We start from the raw sequence: 17,488 nt of genomic DNA, 5'->3' as shown, positions 1-17,488 counted from the left end.
TGTATTTTATAAGTATGTAGTAAAAAGTATTTGTTGAGAAGGACAAAATATAGACTGTTCTCCAAAGTCAGTGAACCTTGACAACATTTCTAAGAGCAGTGGCATAATGTTGTTTTGAATTTATAAGACAGAATGACTTAAGTTTTTGCTTTTGTTTTTGGTACCAGAGATTGAACCCAGGGGCGCTTAACTACTGAACCACATCCTCAGCCCTTGTTTTTTATTTTGAGACATGGTCTCAAGTTGCTTAGGGCCCTACTAAATTGCTAAGGCCGACTTTGATCCTCTGACCTCAACTGCTGGGATTACAGGCATGTGTAATCCCAGCTGGCAGAGTGACTTAATTTTGAACATAATTTATGAATTTAAATGTATCACTTTTCTACTCAGAATTATCTCAGCTTCTAAATTTTGGAATCAACATTTTCTTAATTCTTCATATAAATTATATAAAAATAATTTTTCTCAGTTTTGGCAGTATTTATTGAATACTTGTGATGTGGCTGGCCATATACTCTGACTGATTAAATTAAGAAATGAGACTTATTCTTATACCCTGGTTTTAAAACAAGACCAATACATGTTAGATGATATTATAATACCAAATTTTAATTACTGATTAAGAACTTGCACATTAAGGACCGCAGTTCGAATCCCCAGCCGCTCAAATGAGAAGAACTTGCACATTCTATTTATGTTTTTGGAGAGTCAGGAAGTAAACACAGACAATATCAGGTAGAAGATTTTTAACAATTTTTCATTACTTTGTTCAGTGCAAAGAAAAAAGATGCTGTGTGTTGTGGCATATACCTGTAATCCCAGCCACTCAGGAGGCTGAGGCAGAAGGATCACAAGTTCAAGATCAGCCCCAGCATCTTAGTGAGGCTCTAATAAAAAACAGAAAGGCTGGAGATGTGGCCCAGTGGTTAAGTACCTCTTACAGTGGCTTCAATCCAAATTATCATTGCATATATTTACATATGATAATTTTAGTTTAAATGAATAGTAGTTATGGCAGGGTTTATTGTTCTATTTCAGGTGTGAAGTTTTTGTTTTGTATTTGGTACTGGAAATTGAACCAGAGTGCTTTACTATTGAGCTACATCCCCAGTTCTTTTTCTTTTTCTTTTGAGACAGGTGCTACTAAGTTTCTTAGGGCCTCACTAAATTGATGAGAGGTGGGCCTCAAACTTGCAATTCTCCAGCCTCAGCTTCCAAAGTCACTGTGATTACAGGCATGTGCCACTGTGCCTTGACACATGTGAAGATATTTTAGGAGAAGAAATAAAGTAGAACAGTAGATCTTTGAAAGATTCGTGAATTTGGAGGTCATCCAGATTCATACCTTCACATTAGAGAAGACAGTTGAGACATATTTCCTGGGCACTTAATGAAATGGGGTTCCTATGTCCCACAGTTTCTTGACTCTGAACCCTATATTCTGTACCCATCAAATTCACCACTTGTTACTGTATTTCTCAGTTATTTACTCCAGGTCTGTAAGATTTGACCCTTTCATTTCAGAATACAAAGTTTTAGAGTTAAGTGTAAAGGTATCATAACATCCCATATTGAGTGAAGGCATCACTCAATTGTCTCTGTACTCAATCTTGATAGGAAAAGAAATAGCTTCATTATTGAAAGGGCTTGAGCCTACAGATAAATACTCAGCAGGAATAGAACTGATTTATAGATCTCTGAAGCAGCCATTATATAGGGCCATATGCTGTTTGCTGTTAAAAAACTACTAAGGGGCTGGGGATATAGCTCAGTTGGTAGAGCACTTGCCTACTTGCCTTGCAAGCACAAAGCCCTGGGTTCAATCCCCAGTACTGCCCAAAAACAACAAAAACATAAACAAAAAAACTACTAACTTTCTGTGGCTAATAACCTTAAACCTACTAGTCTTTTATTCATTCATTTCTTTTTCTGAATGATTTCTTTAAAAAACAAAAAGTCTATTGAATTATCACACTGTCCCCCATACATATGTATAATTATTATGTTAATTAAGAAGAAAAAAATGGGCTGAGACTGTAGCTCAGTGGCAGGCTTGCCTAACTCATGTGAGGCACTGGGTTCAATCCTTAGCACCGCATAAAAATAAGCAAATTATTAAGGCATGCTGTCCATCTCTAACTACAAAAAATATTTTTTTAAATAGAAGAAAAACCAGTGTCCCACAATCTATTCCACTTACTTCATCTACTTTCTTTGAATTTCAGCTTCATTTTCTTTTTTCTGTATAAATTCTATATAACTTTTAAAAACATTTGTTTATTCTGAAAGAAATAAAATTGATAAGGAGTTTTTTTTTTTTTCTTCTTCTTTTCTAGCATGTGGTCAGCTGTTAGATGAGGCACAAGTGACTTTATCCTTCCAAGACTGGCTGGCCAGTGTGACAGAGCGTATCCATCAAACCATGCACTATCAGTTTGATGGTAGGTATTAGTCATCCAACTGGGCTATTGCTGAAAGTAGGAGAAATTAATGTAATTGTGCTATAGTTCTACTCTGGGTAAGAAAAATAAGTAGGCTTTAATCTAGAGAGCATTGGGCCACATGAAAGTAGAAAGTTGATAGAAAAGAATAATCACTATGAAATCATTCATCTAATTATAATTAAAGTTTAGCACCTGCAAAATGAATTTAGACGAGAAAATGAATTTAGAAGAGAAAACACAAAAAATAATAAGTAAAGGTAGATTGCCTTACTCTTTTCAGTTTTTTATGTGTTTGGTGAGAAATATAGCAAAGCTTTAGAAGATCATTGTAACCCTCAAACTTAAAATTAAAGTGCAGTCAGGGAAAACCTAAACATGTGAGACCAAGATAGTTATACCAAATTACATAAACATGGTACCAGATGTGGTGGTGCACACCTGTAATCTCAGCTACTTGAGAGGATGAGGCAGGAGAATTGCAAGTTTAAGGACAACCTAGGCAACTTGGTGAGACCCGGTCTCAGTATAAAAAATAAAAAGATCTGGAGATGTAGATCAGTAGTTCAGTCTCCAGTACTGGGGGGGAAATTACATAGACATGCTAAGGAATATTGGAGAGCACAGGGTGGATTTGGGTGTGATTTGTTGTAGCCACATGGAATCCAGTGAGATCAGAAGCAGGTACTCAGTTGGTCCTTGCCCATTGCCTTGAACACATCCTTAGTGAATGGTTTCCTGGCTTTGTCCAGTGATGAGATCATCAGTGCTTTTTGAGGCCTCTCATAACATAATACTTTTCATTGCTTCTAGTTCTGCACTGTAGCCACATGGTGAGTCTGATCTCATTTCTAAAAACCAGTCCCTGCCACTGCATACACACAGACCCCTTGCCTTGCTTGACAAGTCTTTTTTCCAAGCAGTACATCTCAGGTTCACCAGAACAATCCTCATGGCATCTTCACAGAACTCATATCATGATATTCTTTTTTTAATATATTCTAGCTTATGAATATTGTTTTAAAAAAGTTCCTCAAAACAGGGCAAGGTGATACATATGATCCCAGCAACTTGGGGGACTGACTCAGGAGGATCACACATTAGGCCAGTCTGAGCAACTTAGCAAGACCCTGTCTCAAGAGAGAAAGGAGCTGGGGATGTAACTCAGTGGTAAAGCACCCCAGATTCCAACCCCAGTACCAATAAATGAACAGAAAGAAAATTCTGGGGAGCAGGACAAATGAATTCAGTGTTTTCCTTAAAAATTCCTCTCAAGAGCTAGCCCACACAGAGAAAAAAACATCCAAAACCATGTGGATAAACATGGTTTGACCCGCCTGGATGTACCTGTTGACTTTTTGTTAGCCCAATTTTCTTTTAGAAATTTCAGTACTTTCAAGTATTTTACCTCCCTTAAGAGCATTCTCACAGAGAACAACTGATGCTTACTGGATAAGTAGTGTCCTACTTTTGCAGTCTCTCAGCATTCATTGTCCTGGCCATCCAGGTAAGAGCATAATTTTCTTAGATGTGAATGCAGATAGCAAAGTGATTGGGGATAGTGAGCAGGAGCGAATCAAGCAGATGCAGGAGATTAGGTTTTCCTCAGCCTGGCCTCAGTGTTCTCATCTCATTTCACATATCCTTTAAAGGAAAAAATCATGTGTGGTTATATTTACAAAATTGGGGATTCGATTAGAAAACAGGGGTTGGCTCTGTGTTTTATGATTGAACGGCATAAGAACAGGGCTAATGGCTGCTTGACTCATAAGGTCTGTCTAAGTCTTATTTTTGCCTCTGTATAAAGAAACCCCAGGAGTGTGGTTAGTTATTACTGCTGCTTCATTTCACTTCCTTTACCTCTCTCTGCACATCAGAAAGCCCACTAAGTTTATTTAAATGACTTTCTTCTTATTTCTGTAGGCAAACCAGAGCCACTGGTGTTCCACATTCCTCAGTCCTTTTTTGATGCTCTGCAACAGAGAATATCAATAGGAAGTGCAAAAAAACGGCTTCCCAACTCCACCACAGGTACAGGATTCTCCCTCAGGAATAGCAATAGATATTTGACCTTAGAGAATTGTTGGGAAAATTTTTGTTTAGAACTTTCATGATTAGGACTTCTAGGCATACTTGGAGCATGAAGCCTTCAATAATTAGCTCTTGGAATAGTGACCACACTCTTCACAGGCCCTTTTCTTACTTATTCCAGTACAAGTTTAATGGAAAAATAGAGAAAACATAAGCTTGGTAAAAGAACAGTTAAGAGCACAGCAGGGCCAGGTGTAGTGGCCACACCTGTAATCCCAGATACTCCAGAGGCTGAGGCAGGAGGGTTGCAAGTCTGAGGCCAGTCTCTGCAATTTGGCAAGAGAAAGAGAGAGAGAAGGGAGGGAGGGGGAGAGAGAGAGTGAGAGAGAGAAAGGGAGGGAGGGGGAGAGAGAAAGAAAAGAAAGTTAGTTTGATATTTCTAGGTAGGAACTAATGTCTGCAAAAGCATTGCAAGCCCCAGTAGTTATTTGGACCAGCTTCTTGAAAGTGGATTATAGTATATATAAAAAAACTAAAACCTTTTAGTTTTTAAAACCTTTTTTTGTTCAACTAGTTTTAGAGCAGTTTATAGACTTTGACCTTTGGTGCTGGGAACTAAATTCAGGAACTCACACATGCAAACATGCACTTTGCCACTGAGTTACACCCCTAACCCCAACACTTTTTCATATTGTTCTGGTGCTTATTTCTATATTTTATATTACTTCTGTCTCCTAGAGATCTCAAGATACTTATTACATAGTACAGGAAATAAGGAAGGGAAATGGATTAAAAAAAAAAGGATTACTTAGTAGCAAATGGCCAAGAGTAACTACAACTAAAAACCACTGTTACTCAGTAAATTATTCTTTGATACAATAATGACATCTTGAATTTTAACTCATTTTTGAACATTGAAAGCTGTGAATTGGATCTGGGGAGATAGCTCAGTCGGTAGAGTGCTTGCCTTGTAAGCACAATGCCCTGGGTTCGAGCCCCAGCACCCAAAAAAAAAAAAAAAGAAAGAAAGAAAGAAAGCTGTGAATCACTGTGTTTGGAGTCAAACAAATCTTTGTTTTCATAGCTTAACAGTCTCTTTTGAAGCAATGTAGAGGCTTTCTTCCAGTTTAAACTTGAGACCTAATACATTTTAACCCATCCATTGGCTGTTTTTGTAGGCTCAAAAATTTGTGTAACTACATTATAATCCTGCATATAGGCAGTGGATTGGCAGTATTGGCAGTAATGTTAGAATCTTAAACTCCACGTAATTTTTTTTTTTTTGAGGTGCTGGGGATTAAATCTAGGGCTTCTTCATGCATGTAAAACAAGTGTTCGTGTAATAATTTTAAAGACTATCATTTGAGCTGTTGCATCTAAAGTTTTAAGAGTCTATTTTACAGTGGAGTCCTGTACACCATACAAACATAGAATTTAGTACACCATACAAACATAGAATTTAGTTTCTAAGGTAGCAAAAATACATAGGATCTCAAAAGGAGCGTCAGAGACTTCACATAGCATAAACTGGTATCATTGGTATCATTGTTATATATTTGCCTCTAGAATTTCTTTTTTAAAGTGTTGAGATTTGCTGGGTGTGGTTGTGCACACCTATAATCCCAGCACCTTGAGAGGCTGGCACAGGAGGATCACAAATTCAAAGACAGCCTCAGCAACTTGGTGACACCCTAAGCAGCTGGGCTGGGGGTGTGATGTAGTGGTTAAGTGCCCCTGGGTTCAATTCCTAGTACCAAAAGAAAAACAAAAAAGTGTTTTTAGTCAGCAAAAAAGCTGACTAAAAGGGTCTAACAGTTCTGTAGGAAAGAGTCTTTCGGTAATATTCCACAAAGCCATCTGTTTAATGAGCCCATGAACTTCCTCTTCTTTTGGTGGACACCCTGGGAGACGGGGCTCCCTGCAAGGTGTGCCTGAAGTGGCCGAGGTTCACTAAGACAGAACTTAGGTTGCATGTATATGCTTCAGTGAAATGCAAGAGTTAGTACTGTGTGCCCTTGGATGAAATCGTTAGGCTCTCTATGCCTTAGTTTTCTCACATATAAAATAGACAATAATAGTACCTACTTCATGTTTTTATTTTGAAGATTAAATTTGGCATTCGTAAGCATTTGGCATACAGCTGCTATTACTATGATGTATCATAGGTAGCCTTTGAGGATTGTGGTAGGCTTTTTCCCACTCTATAATAGATAATAGGAAGAAGAGGAGGCAAGAAATTAGGCTGAGATATGATTATCTCACTTTTTTTTTAAATAGCAACAGACAAAAAAAAATGTCAAGTCATTGCCATACAATGTAATTCATGCAACAGTAAAAGTACATTCAAGATTTTTTTTTAAAAAGTGTTGAGATTATATATGGAAAAAGTAGCATTGCACTGAACTCCAGAAATCAAGTAACAAGTACAATGAAAGGGAATGGTGGACTGGGCTGGAGACATAGCTCAGTTGGTACTGTGCTTGCCTCACAATACAAGGTTCTGGGTTCAATCCCCAGCACTGCAAATTAAGAAAAAGAAAGGGAATGATATTGTTTGGTAGTCTAATTTTGTCCCTTTTTTACATTGAAGCTTTTGTTCGAAAAGATGCCTTGCCACTGGGAACCTTTTCCAAGTACACCTGGCATATCACTAATATTCTACAAGTTAAGCAAATCTTAGATACTCCAGAGGTAAGAGTTTATTTCTACCATAGTGGGAGGGTAGGGAGGAAAGCAAGTGTAGGGAGTAATTTTGCACCATTTCTCTGAGATCCTTGCCAAAGTTCTTTTTTTTTTCACGCCAAAAGGTTATTCAGAAGTAGTTGTTATAGTTTTGACTGATTTTACTGGGTATTTCCACTTTAAAAAATGTCATAAACAGATATGGTAGCACATGCCTGTAATCCCAGCTACTTGGGAGTCTGCAGCAGGAGGATCCCAAGTTCAAAGCCAGCCTAGACAACTTACTGAAACCCTGTCTCAAAATTAAAAAAAAAAAAAAAAAAGTTTTAAGGGCTAGGGATGTAGCAACAATGATGGAGTGCTTGTCTTGCATGCACAAAGCCCTGGGTTCAATCCCTAATACTAAAAACAAAACAAAACAAAAAAGGTGTCTTAAAGTATGATTTTTCTCTGCCTTCAGGTTTAGAAAGCAGGAGCTTTCTTACAAATTAAGTAATGATCCCATAGTAGCTATGATGAGCCCTAGATTTGACTAGCAGGCAGCTAGAAAGAATATAAATAACTTCAGATGATATATTCTTTGTAAAGTTAGTGAGTATAATTTAAAGCCTGCTTCCCAAACTGTAATTTGGTTCTTGTAAGAGAGATGACCATTAATTATCATTCTGTTTCACCAGGACACATTAGACATTTTAAATTTTTTCAAATAGATCTTGAAAATTTGAGAAGGAATAATGTAGAAAATTCAGCATATTGTCATTTGACACATTAAGACAACCTCAGTCGCAAGCATTTTTATGTTCAGAAAAATAATAAGTTGTTTGGTAGCTACAGAACTTACCAATGAACCCTGGAAAAGGCTTGTGGTGAGCACTGAAGATACTTGGGTACTTTAAATTCATGTGTCCAGAGGTACCTCCTAGCCTAGAATAGGTGGCATTCAGGGAAGCACCAAAGCAACCCAAGGCAAAGGCAGGTTAGGGGAGAGAGCCAGTGATCATTGAGCTGCTTCTTCTGGGCATTATTTATCTACACTCTCATTTACCCTCCCAGCCATGCACGGGTATGAACTGAGTTTTGCAGAAGAGAAAACAGGCCCTGAGAAGTTAATGTGCTCAGGGTCACCCTTCTCTTTGGTTCAAATTTTATCTGGCTCAGTCCCAAGGACAGTGTGAAGCACACAGGATGTGAGCTATAAGTGCTGTTCACAGAGTATTCAGAAGAATGCTGCCAGTAGGGGAAGTAATGAAGCTGATTTTAGAGCAGGTCTGTGTCAGTGGCAGTCCTGTAGCTGTGAAGGTCTTACAGGTTCAGTTGGTATACGATTTGGCTGGGGTTCAAATCAAGGAAAGCCACAAATGATGTAAGGGAGAAAAGGCAGATTTATCAACAGGATTTACTCAGAAATACAAAGGAAAGTTTTAATTAATTTGCACTTAACAAGAAAGAAGGAATAATAGGTCTTTTGCCATTCAGGTATTTGTCTACTTTGAATGTTTTCCGTGTCTCACCTTTCTTGTTTTGTCCTGATATCCAGATGCCCTTGGAAATCACCCGTAGCTTTATCCAGAATCGAGATGGGACTTATGAGCTGTTTAAATGCCCTAAAGTGGAAGTAGAGAGCATAGCAGAAACCTACGGTCGCATAGAAAAGCAACCAGTGCTGCGACCCTTGGAACTAAAAACTTTCCTCAAAGTTGGTAAGTGAGGTTCTTCTTCGAGGGTCATCTCTGCACATTACACTCTGAGGCTTTAAGTTGTTTATTTAGTCATTTATTTTAGTTTGTTTGTTTTGGTGCCAGGAATTGAACCCAGAGTGCTTAACCACATCCCCAACCCCCTTTTTTTTTTTTTTTTTTAATTTTGTTTTAGTTGTAAGTGGACACAGTACCTTTATTTTATTTTTATGTGGTGCTGAGGATAAAACCCAGGGCCTCACGTGTGCTAGATGAGTGCTCTATCACTGAGCCACAACCTCCACCCTCCCCAACTCTTTTTATGTTTCATTTTGAGACAGGATCTCTCTAAGTTGTTCAGGGTCTCACTAAATTGCTAAGGCTGGCTTTGAACTCACAATCCTCTTGCCTCAGCCTCCTGAGTCACTAGGATTACAGGTGTGCACCACTGTGCCCGGCTCTGAATCTCCACCTTAATCAAAAATAGACATGTACATTCATTTTTTAAAGGTAGAGAATGGGATAAAGTGTTTTGTCTCATTTGAGCCAATGCTTCAAAATAAAATTACAGAAGTAATATATTTTAGAGAAATTATTGAGTCTCTCTATAGAAAAATTATATATTTCATCATGGAGCATAAAGGACTAAATCTAAAACCACATTTAACCCCCACCCCCCATGTGGTAGACAACCTCACTGTTAAGATTTTGGTGCATAGCCTTTCAGACTCTTCTGTGCATCAGTAGTTTCCAAAACATGGGATGTACTTCTGCTTTTTTTGCTTAATATTACATGATGATTTGTTTTCCATGTCTATCTTCAACATTATTTTTTAAACATTGTATCATTATTTTAAAATATACAGAGGAAATTTACGATTTTACTATTTTTATATTTTGTACTGGAAGTTGAAATCAGGGGCACTTTACCACTGAGCTACATCCTCAGCAGCCCTTTTTATTTTTCATCTTGAGACAGGGTCTTCTAGTTGCTAAGCTGGCCTCAACCTCCTGAATCACTGGGATTACAGGCGTGCACCACCACACTGGTTTAAAACTTTTTTTTTTTTTTTTTTTTTTTTTTGTAGTTGTCAATGGAGCTTTTATTTTATTTATTTATTTATTTATATGTGGTGCTAAGGATCAAACCCAGGGTCTCACACATGCCAGACAAGTGTTCTACCACTGAGCCACAACTCCAGCCCCTAAAACTATTTTTAAGTGTACAGTTCTTTGGCATTAAGTACATTCACATCATTGTGTAACCATCACTTGATCTCCAGAGCTGTTTTCCTCAACTGAACTCGTTTTCTGCACTCATTAAGCAGCAACTCTCCATACCTGCTTCCTCCAAGCCCCTAGATTCTGAGTTTGACTACTCTTAGTACCTCAAATAAGTAGAATCATACAATATCTGCACCTGGTTTATGTTACTTAGCATAAGGTCTCTAAGGTTCATTCTTCTTATAGCTTAAGTCAAAATCTCCTTCCTTTTTAAGGCTGAATAACATTCCATTGTGTGAATAGACATCTTTTTTTGTTTATGCTTCATCTGTAGATGGACACTTGGGTTGCTTCTACATTTTAGCTACTGTAAACACACAGGGAGGGGTTGTTTCATTTTTTGTGTGTAATGTGGTGCTAGGGTTTGAACTCAGGGCCTTGGGCATGCTAATAAGCACATGTTTTACCACTGAGATACACCCCCAACCTACCATGTTATTTATTTATTTATTTATTTTTGTACTGGGAATTGAACCCAGAGGTTCTTTACCATTGAGCCACATTCCCAGACTTTTTTTTTTTTACTTTCTATTTAATTTTTTTTTATTTTGAGACAGGGTCTCACAAAGTTGCTTAGGTCCTCACTAAGTTGCTGAGGCTGACTTTGAACTTGCGATCCTCCTGTCTCTGTCTCCTGAGTTGCTTGGATAACAGGCCTGGGCCATTGTACCTGGCATAAAATGTTATTCATTTATTTATTTATTTATTGATGCTGGGGATTAAACCTAGGACCTTGTGCATGTGAGGCATGCACTCTACCAACTGAGCTATATCCCCAGCCCACAATGTTATTTTTTAACTGTTGCATAAAAGTCATTCATTGCACAGGCTCCATGGCACACACTTATAATCCTAGTGACCCTGGAGGTAGAGGCAAGAGAATTGCAAGTTTGAGGCCAGACTCAGCAATTTAGTGAGACCCTGTCTGAAAATAAAAAGGGCTATGGGTGTGACTCAGTGGTAAAGCACTCCTAGGTTTGAATCCAAGCACCAAAAAATATATATACATGTACATATAGACATGTGTGTGTATATACATATATATGTACATATACACACACATATATATAAAATTCATTCATTGGAATATCACTCTAATCAATCCCCTACTTAGGTTGTTTCAAACTTTTTGCTAGTAACTAAAACAGTGCTATAAACTTCCTCTTAAATAAACTTTTATATTCTTACTTATTTCCTAACATATATATATGATATTCCCTAGGATAAATTCCTAAAAGAGAAATTGGAAGGTCAGAGGTTATGTACATTTTAATGCTTTTGTTTTTGTCCATCAGCTTTCTAGAAAGATTATATTTTTAGAATTTACACCTGCTAGCCATGTTTAAGAGTTTCTTGGACTGGGGCTATAGTTCATTAGAAGGATGTTTGTCTAGCATGCATGAGGCCCTAGGTTCAATCCCCAGTACTGCAGAAAGAAAAAAGAGGGAAGGAGAAACTCTTTTTAAAATTTTTGTTGATTTGATAGATGAAAAAAAATGTTCTCTTTTAATTTGCATTTTCCTCAAATATTAATGAGGGTTAACTTTGCATATTTATCATTTGTGGGGGCTTTTATTATTAAGGTAATTAAATTCAAAATTAACACACACATGCAAAAAGAAATCTTTAGGCCTAGATTGTTTCACTGGGAGAATTCTATCGAAAGTCATTTCTGTTTGATGAATTGGTTTTCTTTGTAACATTAGGGTATTTGTGTAACAATGTCTATAACAAGCATTTTATGAGCAACTGCTTTGTGCCAGGTGTTATTTTAAATGCTTCACGTGGCCTGACATAAGTGGCACATACCTGTAATTGGGAGGCTGAGGCAGGAGGATCACACATTTTGAGACCAGCCTCAGCAACCTAGTGAGACCCTCAGAAACTTAGCAAGACCCTGTCTCAAAAAATTAAAAGGGCTGGGGATGTGGCTTGGTAAAGCACCCCTGGGTTCAATCCCAGTACCAAAAAAAAAAGGTAAATGCATTATATGTGCTCTATATTACCTCATTTAATGCTCATCAATCCACTGAGAGGTAGGTTTCATGATCCCCATATATAGAGGAAGAAACTGAGGTGAAGGTCAACAGCCACCTGCCCAGGGTTACCTAGCTATAAGTGGTGGTGGCTGCTTCAACCTTAGGCCATTTTGGATTCCAGAGCCTGCACTAACCATCTGGTACTCAGCTCTCTTTCCACTCACTATCTATAAGCCCTTCCAAGGCAGTGAATTGTGGCACTCCTGTTCATCACTGTACCCCAAGATGGCTCAGTGCTTGGTCATAATAAGTACTCAGTAAAGACTTGTTGAATGTCTGAATGAATGCTAGCCATATTGGGACATTTTTCTTTTTCTTTATTTTTTTTCTTTTCCTTACATAATTTTAATTACTTTGTAGCTTTGTGATCTATCTAGCAGGCACCTTCTTTTCTCTTGTGTATTTATTTTTACAGGAGAAAATTAGAATTTATTTTGTCAGATTCTTATGAATATATTCTTAGGTATATTATATTTTTTGCTACTCTTGTGAATGAGATAGTTATTTCTAACTTATTGCCACTATATGGAAAGCTCTTGGTTTTGGTATACAGTAATACCCTTATCTGCAGTTCTGATTTCTGTGGTTTTAGTTACCCTCAGTCAACTGCTATCTGATAATGTTAAATATGGAAAATTACAGAAATGGACAATACATAAGTTGTTTTTTGTTGTTTTATTTTTCATTTTTCTATACCAGGGATTGAACCCAGGGTTGCTTAACCACTGAGCTAGATCCCCAGTCCCTTTTTATATTTTATTTTGAAACAGGGTCTCACTAAGTTGCTGAGGCTGCCTTTGACCTTGTGATCCTTCTGCCTTAGCTTCCCCAATTGCTATGTTTACAGGTGTAGGCCACTGCACCTGACACAATAATTTGTAAGTTTTAAATTGCATATCATTCTGAGTAGCATGATGAAATTATGTGCATCCTGTTCTACACCATCTGGAATGTGAATCATCCCTTTGTCCAGTGAATTCACACTGTATATACTACCTGCCCATTAGACACTTAACAGCTATCTCAGGAACCTTATCTTTTTTTTTTTTTTTTTTTTTAAATAGTGCTAAGGGTTGAACCTAGGGCCTCACACATGCTAGGCAAATGCTTCACCACTGAGTCCTCAGGGATCAAATCTTTTTTTCTTTTCTTTCTTTTTCTTTTTTTCTTTTTTTTTTTTTTTTTTGCAGTGCTGGGGATCGAACCCAGGGCCCTAGTGCTTGCAAGGCAAGCCCTCTACCAACTGAGCTATCTCCCCAGCCCAGGGATCAAATCTTTATCTCTTAGTTCAGTATTTGTATTCAGATAACCCTTAATAATGGCCCCAAGGCACAAGAGTATTGATGCTAATAATTTTATTATGATATATTATAATTGTTTTATTATTGTTAATTTCTTAGTGTGCCTAATATATAAATTGAAGTTAACATGTGTAATGTGTTTATATGTGTGTATATAAACACAAGAGTGAGAGAGAGGGAGAGAGAGTGTGAGAGTGTGTGTGTGTGTTTGGGAAACCATCCATTGGAGGTCTTAGAATATATCCCCATGAAGATAAGGAGAGGACTGCTGTTTTTATCCTAGTGGTCACCTTAATAAAGTCTTAGTAGTGATAATAGCAGTTGCTTCCCTCCCATTTCTGTGAAATTGGTGACATCACCTGCAAAATAATAATCATTTCATTTCCTATCAAACATTTATATCTTTTTCTTGTTCGGTTAGCAAGGATTTCAAGAGCAACAATGAATAAAAACTAGTAGCCATATTCATCTTTTCCCTGCATAGTAAAACCTTTCCAGTGTAGCATTTTCCAGCTCTGTCTTGAAGAAGAACTAGTAGTAATTTGTAGAAAAAAACATTACCTAAATAAGTTTGACAGATGCTACATATTATATTTTTGTGATTGTAAGGCTCTTGATTATAAAATGCTTAGTGCATTTCACTAGCTACTTTCCTGATGGGAAAGGAAACTGCCATGTGAAAACTGTTGTGGTTTTAAGATGATACAAAGAGATCTAGAAAATGTTACAATTTGATAGGGGGGCAATAAGGAGAAGTGTCTTTGAATATAATTTATTTCTTGCCTAACATCTGTTAGACCCTGGGTTCCATTCCCAGCACTGCAAAAAAAAAAAAAAGAAAAAGAAGAAAGGATGAAGGGTGATTGGGGATAAAATGGAGGAGGAATAAGATAGTGAAGTAAAACCAGAATATTAGTCTATGAAGTCAGAAGTAAGCAATACTGAGAGAGAAAGATATACTGTATATATGATTAGTTAGGGTCTTTCTCTTCTATTTTTTTCCCTTCTATTTACATATTTTTAAATTTTTTGTTGTTTTATTCTTTCTCCTGAAAACCATCCTCCTTTTAACAGAAATTGAATGTGGGGCTGGGGATAGAGTTCAGTGGGTAGAATGCTTGCCTTGCATGCACAGGGCCGTGGGTTCAATTCCCAGCACCACAAAAAAAAAAAAAAAAAAAAAAAAGAAAGATAGAAATTGAATCTGAATTTTTTGTTTCATATCTGCCATTCAACCAGCACTGTAGCCTGCAACATCAGCTAAGAAAGACCAGGGCTGGGGAGATAGCTCAGTCAGTAGAGTGCTTGCCTTATAAGCATAAGGCCCTGGGTTCGATCCCCAGCACCCAAAAAAAAAAAAGGCCTAAAATTATAAATATGTATTTTAATTTCATAATGATCAGAAAATCTGATACTCCAGTCACCACTGAATATGTAAGCCCTAATCAGCTTTCTGATTATCAAAGCTGAGGCGACTGTTCCAACTCAAGACACCTCTTACTATTAGGAATGCCCATGAGAGTCAGGTGGAATTGTACTAATTACTGGTCCTTCCCCCCACCCCCCACCGGCTTTTAGGCAACACTTCTCCAGATCAAAAGGAGCCCACACCTTTCATCATCGAGTGGATCCCGGATATCCTTCCCCAATCCAAGATTGGCGAGCTGCGGATCAAATTTGAGTATGGTCACCACCGGAATGGGCACGTGACAGACTACCAAGACCAGCGGCCCCCCCTAGATCAGCCCTTAGAACTGGCCCCATTGACCACTATCACTTTCCCTTGAAGCAAAACAAGTTTTTTGCTGCTAAATTTGCACATCCCCACCTTGACCACTTTAAATACTAGTTTGGCACTTAGATGGCCCCATTCTTTAGTGAAACTGCTCTTAGCTAAGAGGGTTATGTTGAAGAAAAACTCTTCTTATAAATAGCCTTTTTGGTGCTGCTTTGTACTGTCTTCATTATAAATTGGACAGTTTTTAAACTGGCTACAGTTTTAAAAGGAACAAAAAGAAAACCAGCTCACTTTCCTTCTTATAGACTCACCTTTAGACTTTATTTCAGCCTTTTTCTAATTCTCTGAGAAGTTAGCAGCACTCAGCCTTATACCCACAGTGTTGAGAAGTTGACACCCTAGTTAGGGCAGAAGGTAAAGGACCATCCTGGCAGGGTTCCAGCCATGCTTTTTATTCTGTTCTCAAATAAAGCAGTGTCACTAGTTTTTCCAAATGATACCTCATGCTGGTCTGATTATTCCACTGTAAACTTTGGGAGATTTACGTGCGAGTGAGATAGGGGAAAAGGTCTGGGCAGCAAGGGATTATTGATATTTCAAACTAATACATGTAATAGCTTATTCACTTGACATTTATTTCCTTTTTTATTCTTCAAAAAGTTTAAGTTGGTAAAATTCCTGTTTACGGGTTCACTGATCATAGAATGCAGATACTAAAAAAGAAGTGGAAAGGTGTCTTCAAGGAGGAAAGAAGGGAACAAATATTTCCTACATGCTTACCCTATATCAGGCACTTGGATTTACATTCTCACGTCATTTTTCTCAAGTCCTTTTTTTTTTTTTTTTAATAAACGGCCTCTCTGAGGTTATATGTCTTGTTGGAAACACATAAAAACAAATGTTTAGTTTTACTCCAAAGAATAGGTTCCAATTATAACATGTTGCTTCAATATCATTTCTTATCATTCATTGTCCTTGGGGAGCATTAAGCCAAAAAAATCCATATGAAGTAGGCTCTTGGTTGTCTTTCAGTTGCAGGTTATAGAAACCCAGTTCTAACTAGTTTAGAATGAATAACTATTCATGGACCCTAAAATAGGGCTGGACAAACACCGTGGGATAGAGGTGGGCCACTGCCCAGGGCCAAGGTCCATCTGACCCATCTGACTCTGCTCAGATCAGAGCAGCTCCTGACAGGAATCTGTGGCTCCTGAATCCAAAGTATGGCTTCCACAGAATTTGTTTTATAATGGCCCTTCTCAAACTTTTATTCTTTTAGTTGTAGATGGACACAATACCTTTATTTTATTTATTTTTATGTGGTGCTGAGGATCCAATCCAGTGCCTCATGCATGCTAGACAAGTACTCTACCACTGAGCCACAATCACATCCCTCAAATTTTTAACATGCATAGGAGTCACTGCATGCATCCTCAATTTTTTAATATGCATAGGAGCAAAGGCTCTGATTTTAAAAAGGTATGTTGTGATTTATAAATTCTCAGTCTCAAAGATTCTGCATTTCTATCAAGTATCCAAGTGACATGTAAAGTGCCAAACTGCAGGACTGACCTGATCCATAAATTCCCTCCCACCTTTCACTGCCACTAATAGAGCAATGCTAGAGGTGGGTGATCGCAACACATTGTTGGGGCACTTGAGATACTCATGTGAGCGGCTTTGACACTCTACAATGATTTTGTTTCAACGGGTGAGGGCACTAGCCTCATTCCTTGTGACTGCTTCCAATTGATCAGTTCCAGAAGTAGAAAATAGATTCCGATTCCGTAGCTCTGTAAATTTCCTGAGGGTTTTTCTTCCTAGCCTCATTTTTCACAGTCCTTACCAGTCTCCATTTTAAGGTTCAGAGTTTAAGGTCTGAGTTTGAGAACCCAGTTCTGCCACCCTTATTAAAGTACGACCCTGGGCAAGTTATTCAACACTCTGCACTGATTCCTCATCTGGATGGTGTGAATTTCAGCAAATCAGCTACTATGTGTGAGTGGCTCATCTCACATATTTTTTGAACTCGTCTTAGTCTTGAAGCTCAAATGATTTTTTTTTTGTCACCTATAGGGAATTATTGTACTAATACCACTGTTTACAGTGCGTTCACAACTTTGTTAACGAAAGAGGAGGTAAATACGGTTAAAAATGACTGAGGATGTTGATAATGTAATTTTCTTGTTTTCCCCAAAATTTTCTAAAATGAGTACTATTTTGGTATGTTCTAGAAAGGAAAAATAAAAAGGGGGCATAATTAAATTTTAACACTATCCTAGGAGCAGAAGAAAAA

The 17,488-nt window shown here is 37.8% G+C and overlaps 1 protein-coding gene across 6 annotated transcripts in view; it reads left to right on the top strand.

The window, feature by feature from the left end:
* LOC306644172 (uncharacterized protein C2orf42) overlaps positions 1 to 15,694 on the top strand; it is a 29,558-nt gene extending 13,864 nt beyond the window's left edge. For 2 of the 6 annotated variants that reach the window (XM_079110846.1, XM_079110845.1), the window contains exons 6-10: positions 2,337 to 2,441; positions 4,365 to 4,472; positions 7,063 to 7,163; positions 8,692 to 8,854; positions 15,033 to 15,694. In XM_079110846.1, coding sequence (XP_078966972.1) covers positions 2,337 to 2,441; positions 4,365 to 4,472; positions 7,063 to 7,163; positions 8,692 to 8,854; positions 15,033 to 15,241 — 686 coding nt within the window. In that variant the 3' untranslated portion in view covers positions 15,242 to 15,694. The remainder of the gene's footprint in view (positions 1 to 2,336; positions 2,442 to 4,364; positions 4,473 to 7,062; positions 7,164 to 8,691; positions 8,855 to 15,032) is intronic. The other 4 variants (XM_079110847.1, XM_079110848.1, XM_079110849.1 and 1 more) reach the window with 4 other exon arrangements.
* The last annotated feature ends 1,794 nt before the right edge of the window (positions 15,695 to 17,488 follow it).

The sequence above is a fragment of the Sciurus vulgaris genome, assembly GCF_902686455.1.
Source record: "Sciurus vulgaris genome assembly, chromosome: 14".
NCBI classification, from domain to species: Eukaryota; Metazoa; Chordata; class Mammalia; order Rodentia; family Sciuridae; genus Sciurus; species Sciurus vulgaris.
The sequence above is the reverse complement of the archived record's forward strand: the minus strand, read 5'-3'. Positions and strand labels throughout refer to the sequence as shown.